The sequence below is a fragment of the Condylura cristata genome, unplaced genomic scaffold (genome assembly GCF_000260355.1).
Source record: "Condylura cristata isolate star-nosed mole 26May11 unplaced genomic scaffold, ConCri1.0 scaffold00043, whole genome shotgun sequence".
Classification (NCBI taxonomy): domain Eukaryota; kingdom Metazoa; phylum Chordata; class Mammalia; order Eulipotyphla; family Talpidae; genus Condylura; species Condylura cristata.
In genome coordinates, this window is record NW_004567144.1 from 3,988,465 (window position 1) to 3,999,588 (window position 11,124).

The 11,124-nt window shown below is 45.5% G+C and overlaps 1 protein-coding gene across 4 annotated transcripts in view; it reads left to right on the forward strand.

Moving 5' to 3' along the window:
* Positions 1 to 11,124, forward strand: part of DLG3 (discs, large homolog 3 (Drosophila)) — a 56,545-nt gene that overhangs the window by 27,661 nt on the left and 17,760 nt on the right. For all 4 annotated transcript variants that reach the window (XM_004694459.2, XM_012733945.1, XM_012733947.1 and 1 more), the window contains one exon: positions 2,826 to 2,940. In XM_004694459.2, coding sequence (XP_004694516.1) covers positions 2,826 to 2,940 — 115 coding nt within the window. The remainder of the gene's footprint in view (positions 1 to 2,825; positions 2,941 to 11,124) is intronic.

Below are 11,124 nucleotides of genomic sequence, written 5' to 3' on the forward strand. Positions count from 1 at the left end.
TGTTTTTTCTTTGTTAAACAGTTAATCAGATGCCCACTGTCGGTTATGAACATTTCAAAAAGGTTTTTTTCTTTCTAAAGATTTATTTATTTGTGCATACAAGAACTTGGTGCAGGACAGAGGTGTGAGGTTTGGGGGTGGGTGTATGAGAGATTCACCAGAGACAGAGCTGGGTGCAGAAAAGGCTGATCGACTGAAATACACTGTTGAGGAGAGGCGGGTGAGATAGGAAAGGTCTCCTGTACCATGTGGGTCACCTCCCTGCCTGGGGATAGCCTCAGAATGTTGTGCTTTAACCCCTTATGCCATCAGGGAAGGCCAAGGTTTTTGTTTTGTCTTTTTTTTTTTTAACTATCACAGTTCTTAACATTTAACCTTGAGAACAAAAGTATGAATAAATGGGGCTACTTAATTTTTCTTTCTTCTTTTTTAAATGGGGCTACTTCTTAACTATCTTTCCAAGCCCTCAGTGATGCTGGTAGTTACTAGTTAAATAAATGATTTGGTTTATTATTTTGAGAACAGAAGTGTTGACTTGGGTGCAGTTTTCTAATTTCCTCCTCATTTATCCAACAGTCATTTACAGAGAGCCTGCCTTGTACTTAGTGGACATTAGATAACTCAACAAATATAGACTGATAAAACCTTAGACCGATGAGCAGCTGGAACTCAGGATGGGGATCATCTGAATGGGAAAAATGAATAAAACACAGTTTAATAGACCTGAGATCTTCGGAGTATGTATTAAAACAGAAGGTGGATTCCTTAAAACAATAGCTTTGTTCGCTTTCTGTAATCTATTTTAACTGGGCCCTCTGACCCAGCTTTATCAACCTTGGATTAGGAGCTCTGAGGAAATGGTGGTTTGGTGGTTGTTTTTAAAAGGATTTTTTAAGAAATGTAGTTACTAAGCAACTGCCATGACCGGCTGCTAAGTTGGAGTTTAGCAGGCAAGTCACTTCCAAAGAAGGGAATATGTAAACAAGTTGCTTGAGTGGGGAAAATGGCTTAAGGACAGATTAGGTATATATATTTTTTTCTGGCTTCAGGGGCCTTGTTCTGCCTTTTATCTTGCTGCCTGAGTAGAAATGTCTTTGTCTCTCCAAGTTCCCCCCTCAGCTGCTATGTGTAGAGGTGGACCTGAAAGGAGCTTACTGGAGGGCCAGGGTGGAGGACTGAGCCCCAGGGTAGAACCCATGCCCAGCAGCTGTCCTGGAACATGGCCTTGCTGCTGCTGGCTTGACAACCTGGGGCTTCTGTGACACACTGGTCACCACCTTTAGATTAGGCTGCCTCATGGTAATTACGTGTTGCCTCAGAGCTCTTGAAAAGGGACATTGTCCAGCTGCTGCCCCTCTTCCCTCAGCCCTCAACCTTTAACAGGCGAGTCAGAGACTTAACTGCTTCCTGTAGGATTTCAGGGACTGGAAGAGGTAATGAGGACAAATTGCCACAACACCAGTGCGTGATGAATGAAAGAACACATGAATTTTACCAATTGGCTTCACTGGTACCAGAGTGAACAAAAATAAACTGATTGAGAAGAGGATGATATGTGTTAGAACTCCATTCCTTCCCATTAGGCTTTTTAGCATTTCCCTTTATACCCAGGTGAAGGTCAGGTTGCTTTGCAGAGGGAAGGGGGCGGGGAGTGTCAGGTGTTGGAACAGGTGTTTTGTTTTCCGCCTGTAGAGTTTTACAGACTAGAAACTGATGCTTCATGTCAGCCCTCTGTGGTACATAAAACACTTTTGTGGAAATCTTTTCCCCTGGAAATGTGTTTGTTCTTTTAAAGCAGTTCCCAACCTTCAACCCCTAACGTAAACTTTGACTTCCTTTAAAATCAGTGTGTCTATTTATTGCCATTTCTACAGCCCACGCCTTAGATAAACCCCATTTTCTGTGGCATTTCTAGACCTGAAAACTGTGTGGTTGTGTCTGTGTTAAATGTGAATATTGTGTTTTAATTGTTCCGGGAAAGTGTCACAGCAAAGCAGCCCTGTAAATTGCCCTTCATAGTAAGTCGTATGGCTAGTTATTTTTTTCTGAGTTGCAGTTTCTTTAATTGGGCATGCTTTCATGGCAGATTCAGGTTGCTGTGATAGTGTCGATGGGCTACAAAGCAGAAGATGAACTTAGGACCTCACTGATGATTTTAGAGGAGAGAGGTATCAGGTTTGTGTGAATTTGTTTTAATGTTTATTATTAAAGTCGAAGAAACCGTTAAAAAGAAAGCAACTTGGGAAAACTTTGTGATCTCATCTGATTGAGGTTAGTTTGTTTGAGCTTTACCTTTGTTCTGGATTTCAAATTCTCCCCCTGCCCACAAACAAACAGAGTCATCTAGAAACAAATTGTCTTCCTTGCTAACAATGATATAATGGCCTTTGTTGCTTTCCAGCCCCTCCACGATCTCTCAGGGCCATCTGCTCTCTGCAGTCTACTTTTTGGGAAAGTCTCCTTTCCCATCTGCTCTCATGGGGTCTTGATGCCTGCTCTAGATTTATGAGGCTGCACTGGAACCTATTTCCAGTTGTTATTTTTTAAGGATCAGTTAGATCTCAAGGCAGATAGAGGCCTTTTCTATTTGATATGTCTGCACATTGCTCCTTTTAAGGTGTAGTCTTTCCTTTTACTAGGGCGTGGAGACAAGCCTGTTTTTCTGTGCTTGGAGGCGGGACTTTGTTTATCAAAGCAAAGATTGACTGAGCTGGCTCTGCTTTGAAGCCAGGTGTCCTTCTGGCTCTTTGGCCACTGGCACACAGTCTCCGTGTGGCTCCTTGGTTCATTCTTTTTCTGTCCTTTTCCCCGTCTCCCCGACACAGAGTACAGTCGCTTTGAGTCGAAGATACATGACCTGCGAGAACAAATGATGAACAGCAGCATGAGTTCTGGGTCTGGGTCCCTTCGAACAAGCGAGAAGAGGTCCTTGTATGTCAGGTAAGTCACACTTCAGCGCACTAGGTCTTGTGCTGGAGGAGGGGAGCTCCATGCCAGCCCAGCCCTTCTTGTGTAACTAGGGGGGTAGAGAGTATGGACTCCCTGTACTGAAACAACACTTTTCAGTGTATACTCAGGTTGAGTACTTTATGGCCAGCATGTCCGCCCTTTTGTTAAATGGCTTCTTGCTCTTCGCCCATGAGTGACTCAGTATGGGGAAATTTCAGCTTGCTCTAATTGGAAAAGGCCATTGGGTGATTGTTGCTACTCAGGATTCAAATAGCACTCTGATGTTCAAAGTACTTTGCTTGCAATCTGTGATTTGAAGGGGAAACTTGGCATCCCCCCTTCCACATATGCATAATAGACATCAGGATTTGTCTCGAGCATATCGACTATCACTGTGTTCTGGTACAGGGTCTTTTAAGAGACCAAAGAACTGACAGGTTGCTGCATTCTGTTTTTTTTTTTTTTTTAAATTGTGTTTCCTCACTCTCCACCACATTGGGCTGTTGTAGCTAAGTCATGGGACAGGATGGTGTACATTCCCCAGAAAGGGTGGGAGGAGGAAACAGACTATTGACTGCATTACTGCCGAGAGCTATTCAGAGATAGTGTCCAAAGTTGAGCTACTGACCCTTGAGGCACATTATGGTACTTTGTCAGGTCAAAGTATAAGCCACTTGGGGAGTTGTATTGCTAAATGAACAGTATGGACTCCTCATAGAATTAGGGGTAGTTTCCTTTTCCCTGCCGGTGCTTCTTGTCAGAGTTTTAACAGTCTGGTGCAAATACATTGTAGCTCTCAAAGTTAAAGTCCTCAGAGAAAAGAGATGGTGGGATTACTCTTCTGTGCCAGAGGCTGTCCCTTGTGTGTTTAATACTCAGGTGTGGGGTTGTAGCAAACTCTGGGGTTGACTTTCTTGCGAGTGGCCTCTGATACCTTTTGGGGGAATGGGGAGGAGAGGCTCCTTTCTCTCGCTGCCTGACAAATGGAGGACTGCTCTGTCCCTGGGGTCGGAGATGACTGATAGCGAAAGTGAACCCGTGAAAAGGCTCATTGCGTCTCCTCGGGCTTGATTTTCTTCTTCCTCGGTAGTCAGTGATCCTACTGCAGGGAGCGGAGCCAAGGGCACTCAACTTGGAGAAGCTGGCACTGTTCTTTTCTAAGGTGAACTCCGAGCGCCACTCCTTTTGTGCTAAGAGCCGCTTTCTTTGGATTTGCTTGTGCTCACCTCCTGTGGTGAAGGGAAGGATGTGACGAGGAACCTGGGCTAGCCACTGGTGATATTTGCAGTCTCCTTTTGTGCCACTAAGCCCTTGCACTGGCTCCGCAACCGAGACGCTAGGGCACAGATGGGGGAACCCGCAACATGCTAGAGCCCTCTACAAAAGGGCATTACTACGTGACTTGGTCATGACTGTTCCCTTCCGTGCTTCCAGCCCCCGCAGATGTGGCGCTCCATTGTGCGTGGGAAGTTGCTCTTTAGGCAAGACAGTTTCTTGGGGGAGCTTTATTTTTAGATTTCCCCTCTCCGCCTAGCCTGTGTTAGATAGAGCTCTCCCTGCCTGAGTGGAACATTAGCTCCAGCTGGAAGACCTGGAACACCCTTCTTAGGTTCCATCAAGGAATGACCAGGGATTGCGTTGCCTCTGTCTTGCAAGGGGGGTGTGGCTGAGCTCTGTTTCTAATGAATCAGTTTACATACTCTCCATGGTCTTATCTCCTTATCTAGACTACATATGTATCCTCTTGAAGGAAGTAACTGTGGTTTTGAATAGTGGACATTGGTGATGGCTACACTTAATCATGAATAAGGTTTTATGGCTAAAGCAATGAGCTAAGTAAGGTCCATCACTGAGCTGACCCCTTTGCTGGAATCTGGCCGTATGGGATCTCTGTTGTGCCCATTTTTGGCCTTTTACTTTCTACTTGAGTCCTTTCCTTCAGCATGTAAGCATATTCAAGTTTCTTCCATTATTAAAAGGGAACACCTGCCCTCCTAACAAATAGCCCCATAAATTATCGCCCTGCTTCTCTTCCTCTCACCATGTTTGCCAAATTGTGTGCCAGGAGCCCCTAGTTCCTCAGGATGTTTGTAAGTATTGTGTGAGAGTAGATTGGATAAATGCAGGATCAGAGGGAAGTGGAGGTTTTTCTACTGTGATAAATTTCCAGGAGGGACTCTACTAGTCATTTTTTAAAGACATTTATTTATGCATACAGAACTGGGGTACAGGTCAGAGGTGCAGGGGCGGTGAGAGGATTCACCAGAGACAGAGTGGGGAGCAGAACAGGCCGACTGATGAAGTACACTGCTGAGGTGAGCAGTGGGCAGGTCAGGAGAGGTCTGCTGCGCCATGTGGATCACCTCCCGGGTGGGGATAGAACTCATGTTGAAGTGGCTTTAGCTTCTTAGTGCTGTGCTTTAACCTGCTGCACAACCAGGGAGGGCCCTGGGCAATGTTTTCCGAAAATATAGGAAACCTTATTTGGAGAAACTTGTCTTACCGTCTAGATTAGGAAATGTAGGAGTCCTCTATTAAATTTGTTGCTGCTGCTGCTTCAAATTACCTGTCAGTAGGAAAGGAAGTGTGCATGTGCTTTTTTTTTTTTTTTTAAGATTTATTTATTTGTGCATACAGAACTGGAGTACAGGCCAGAGGCTCAGGGGCGGTGAGAGGCTTCACCAGAGACAGAGTGGGGAGCAGAACAGGCAGATCGACGAAGTACACTGCTGAGGGGAGCAGCGGGCGGGTCAGGAGAGGTCTGCCACACCATGTGGTCACCTCCGGGGCAGGTGGGCAGGCGGGAATTGAACTCATGCGGAAGCGGCTTTAGATTCTCAGTGCAGTGCTTTAACCCGCTACGCCACCAGGGAGGGCCTGCATGTGCTTTTTTAGCATGGTGGTGAGGTTCCAAGCAACTCTGGGGGACTCCTGAGGAGCAGAAGTTTAGCTGCCCGTCAGGGATCAGCAGCAACCTCTTAGCTGTCAAATGCAACAGTTACTCCCCAGATTCTCCGCCACTGGCCTGCATTGCATTAGTTTACACGAATTACCTCCTGTTTTCTTAAAAGGCTATCTTCTTCCTAGCAGACTATTTCTAAATACTTTTAATTAGCTTTGCCCTGTGACAGTGTCACTCATTTTCACACTTAAAATCTTGTCATTGTGTAAATGACATCCCTGCTTTTCTTCACTGAAGTCCAGACTTGCAGATCAACTACTTGCTGGACAGTGCATGAGGCAGTCCTCCTGAGGCCACAGAAAAGTGGTATGTTCCAAATGGACCCTCCTCCGCTTTCCTCATTTAAGTTAGTTGTGTCAGCCTCTCATGTGGTAAAGGGGTTAGGGTTGTTTTGTCACCCAATGCAGAGCTCAGCTCAATGTATGGAAGAAAGAGCTAATGATTAAAAATGTCTGAAAAAAGGAACAGACTGCTTTTGGGGAAAGCAAATATGATCTTTTCTCACTGATGGTGTTATAGGGAGGACTGGATAGCCTTTTGCCTTGGGACTGCAGAGGGGGTTGAAAATAAAGCAACAGTCTGGGCATCATGATCTATTCAGAAGCTTTCAGTAGTTCCCCAGTGTCTTTAGGATTGATGGGAATAGACACTTAGCGAACACTTACTGTGTATCAAGACCTTTGTTATTCTCTTTAAATAGCTTTAAAAATCCTTTTGAAGCTATGAAGTAGATATTACTGTTCTCATTTTGCAGATGAGAAAATTGAGAGTCTAGCTGACAGCTAAGAAGTTCCAAAACTGGAACTTGAACTTGGTGGTTGTTGGTTCTTTCAACATCTCCCAGTCTTCTGGTAGTGTGCCAGCAAACACACAGACTCCCGTCCTGTTCTGCTCTGGATTTGGACATTTTTTTTAAAGATTTACTTGTTTATGCATACAGAACTGGGGTACAGGCCAGAGGTGCAGGGGTGGTGAGAGGATTCACCAGAGACAGAGTGGGGAGCAGAACAGACCGACTGCTGAAGTACATTGCTGAGGGGAGAAGCGGGAGTCAGGAGAGGTCTGCCACGCCATGTGGGTCAGCTCCTTGGTGAGTATAGAACTCATGCTAAAGTGGCTTTAGCTTCTTAGTGCTGTGCTCTAACCTGCTGCGCCACCAGGGAGGGCCCAGATTTGGACTATTTTTAGAAATTTTTTATTAGTTTATTTTTACATATTTTTGTGCATTTTTCCATCTCAGTTGCAATCCCCTTGGGGATTTGGACATTTTTAACAAGTAATTGGAACACTCAGGAATGACCTCTTGTGTGTCACAATCGGCATTGCTGTTTCCTTTGAACAACTGAACACTATATGTACTTTAGCTCCTACTACCTGGAAAGCAGTAAAGTACAGGGCTAAGAAACTTGGTTGTGGTTTTGATTTTGGGAGTCTATTCTAGGAAGGGACAGAGGTGGTTCCTGCCTTCCTACAGCTTACCATCCCGTTTACACTGAAGGTCCTGAGCAGCAGGTGGTTAAAGGGAAGAAAGCCCTTTAGCTGGGATTTCACCACTGATTCTTTTCCCTGTTATTTTCCTTCCTGACATTGCTCTTCTCTTCCCTTCCCCTGAGTCTCCATCCTCCTGTCATATGCATAGGGTTGCAGAGCTGTTTTGACACAACTAATACCATCTTACAGCTCCACAGAGGGTACAGCAGGTGAAACCCAAGTGAGCTGCACTTATAATAAACCACATAGGATATGAGATTGGTGGAGCCAGGAGCAGGGGGAAGAGAGGGAAATATGAAACTTGGTTTTAAAGTCACAGTGACAATGCAGTGTCCTTCCCCACCCTTTACTGCACTAGAATCATCTCTTAAATGGTATGAACAGAGCCCCTCTTTCTGCCCAGCTCAGGGCCTTTGCTCTGCTGGGGAATTTGCCCTGCAAACTAGAAAAGTCTCAAGAAATAGACCTCTCTTGAGTCTCTTGCTCAGGGTCAGGGGGGCTGGGTGTTTACCTCAAACCTCAAGACTTTGCTGTGAAGGCACAGGGTAGGGTAGAATTCCAGGGCTCTCCAATTTCTATTCTTATGCCTCATTTTATTTATCTATGCATTGAGTGATGAAGACTTGGTCCTCCAAAGATGCCAAAGGACTATGTAGCATATTTGTAGAAAATAGCTTTTGCATGCTCCATCAGACTAGACTGCTTGCATTCTTTGCAGCCAGAGGACAGCAGCATTTTGGAAGTCCCTGGCCTCCTGGCTGGCCATCTGCCACCTGGGTCTTCTCACTCTAGGGAAGAAATCCTGCTTGGGGTATCTGTAGACTTGATTCAAGAAACATTGTCAGAAGTATTGACTTGGTCAACATAGAAGGTTGGAGAATGCTCCTGTTAATTGTGCTGCTAGCTTATGCTTTAGCCTGGGGTGGTGCTTGGGGGAGCTCAGCTTTGCTTGTTCACTGAGTTCAGTAGTGGATTAAGATGGCAATCAGGTCCTATTGGTAGGCTTATAGAACTTGCAGGTGATGGTAATTTGGATGTTAAAAATCTACAACAGTTTATGTGAGTGTTCAGTTCAGGGCTACCAGAAGGTGGGGCCTAGTTTCCAGTATCAGCAGTTTTGGAATTGCCTCTTCTAGATCATGTACTCAGAAAGTGAGGCCTGGATCTGGCTGGATCATAATCCCCTAAACTGCTGCAGTCATCCACAGGTGTTGTGAAGCCGACATTCACAGGTTGTGGGTGATTGTTCTTTGAATACTGTTGCAACTTTGTAATTGTCTTCTCAGGCCTGAGACTTTGGAACAGACTAAGAACAACTGCCCACTTCCCTGTTCTCTTCCACACCGTCAAGGTTTGCCAGGGCGGCCTGACTTGCTGTGGCTGTACTTGTTCCTCTTGTGATGGCCCTTCTTGTATCTACTTGAGCATTCAACTTTGGGCTTCTAGGCTGCTCTTAAGATGCTGATGGAAATTTTTAACTCTCACTAATCAAGGACAGATTTGTGACTGTGTTTCTAAGGCTCTCCAGGCATGCTTTATACGGGTCAGGCAAAGAATTGGCTGCTCAGTTTTCAAATAAAATATGCCCTTTATCTGGTACTTTGTCTCAGCTTGGGCTGCTATAACAAAATACCATAGATTTGATGACCTAAGAGACATTTATTCTTACAGTTCTGGAAGCTGGGAAGTCTGAGATCTAGGTGCTGGCGGATCTGGGTTCTGGTGAAAGCCCCTGATGTGCAGTGACCGCCTTCTTGCTGTGTCCTCACATGGCCTTTCCTGTATGCCTACAAGAAGGGGCAAGGGGCAGGAGGAGGGAGAGATCAGTCTTTTGTCTCTTTCTCTTCTTACAGGGCACTATCTCACAATGAGGGCCCTCCCTCATGACCTCATTACTTACTAATTACCTCCCCCAAACTAGCCTCCAAATCCCATCACATTAGGGTGAGGGCTTTAGCATATGAGTCGGGGGCTGTGTGTGTGTGTGTGTGTGTGTGTGTGTACACAAATATCCAGCCCTAAGCAGTGGCTGTGTGTGTGTGTGTGTGTGTGTGTGTGCACACACAAATATCCAGCCCTAAGCAGTGACCAAAGAGAGAAAGCCTTGTCCTGCAACCTAACTGCTATGGGCAGAGAATGCCATGGGAGAAGGCCAGAAGAACTGGGGCGTAACTGATAGGGTGTCCTGTGTTACCCTTCACCCAATCCTTAGCTGATAGGGTGTCCTGTGTTCCCCTTCACCCAATCCTGGCCAGACCCAGCATGCATAAGCATAAGACATAGCCTCAGTCCTCAGAAGACTTCTTCCCCTTTGGTGATACAATATGAAAGATTAAAAAAAAAAAAACACGCAAGAGTTCAATAGCAGTAAGTAGAAAATGGAAAGAAAGGTCATTGTTAAAACACATATGTGTGGATGTGGAAGGCGAAAGTTTGCTGTGGGCACAGGGTGTCAGAGAAGGACTTGGGTTGTGTTTGAGAGTTGCTACTGAGGGGGCAAGGGGACAGGCCTCCTACTCATGCAGAGACTCTGGGGCCCCAGGCAGAGAGGTGGGCATGCTAAGAGGGTGAGGGCTAAGAGGTTGAGAGTGAGGGCAGCAGGAGAAGCCACTTGCCTTGGAGCTGGAGTGCTGAAGTGGTCTTACTTGCTTTTTGAAACCAGCTCGACCAGTTTCTTACACAGTTGCCAGTTATTTTCTTTGTTTTCTTCGTCAATAGGACACCAGGGCTGGCTATGCCATGTGCTTTTGATTTCTCTGGATCTTTCAGACTCAAACTGCGGACTTTTGCCTGCTCACCTGTTTCCTTTGAGTGAATTGTATTCCTGCTTTCCCAGATAGTAGTGAGGCTGCCAGCTGAAAGGAAAATTAGGCAAAGTTCCTCAGATGTGCAGGGCAGGCAGCTGTCTGGGTACCACTTAACATATCCTTCAAGACCTTGGATGCTGCTTTCTTCTTAGGATCACCAGCAATGGTTGTATTAAAAGCTGTGGTACTGAGAATTTTCTGGTGAACACCAGCCTGCACACCCTGGGAAGTGTGCTTTTTTTTCCAACTGGTGTGACCAGGGCTACTTCACTGAAGGCTTTATCTTTGTTTCTCTTGCTGATTTTGCCCCGAGTCATGCTCTTTACCCTGCTCTTAAGATATGTCATTTTTCTGGCCTACCTATGATGTTTGAGAAGTTGTAGAAAATCTAGCATCTGGCCCTCCCTTGCTTCACAGAGGTGCAACAGCAAGGAGGAATATGTTTAGGGCTCCAGATTCATCTTTGATGTAGGGTACTCCTGTGATCCTGGGTTATGGATTGGAATATTTCTATAAACTTTGTTCTCGCTTTTCACTGTTTCCTTCTGACCTGACCAGTCCTTAACTTGAGATCTCCGTGGAATACTTTTTACCTAGAACCAGAAAGAATAAAAGGTTTCTGAGCCCTTCAATTTCCCAGCATGCTATCTTGTCAGATAAGCTCACACATGAGGTGGGGGCAACATGACACAGTGATTCACTGTGGTCTTCAGGTGTCTGGAGACAAAGATGTGTTTCCTGCTTTTTTCCTGTTTACTCTTTGAGTCAGGGGTTATTAATTTTTTAACATTGATTTGCTTATACATACAGAACTGGGATACAGGCCAGAGATATGGGGGGGTGAGGGGTTTCACCAAAGACAGAGTGGAGAGCAGAACAGGCAGATTGACTGAAATACACTGCTGAGGGGAGCAG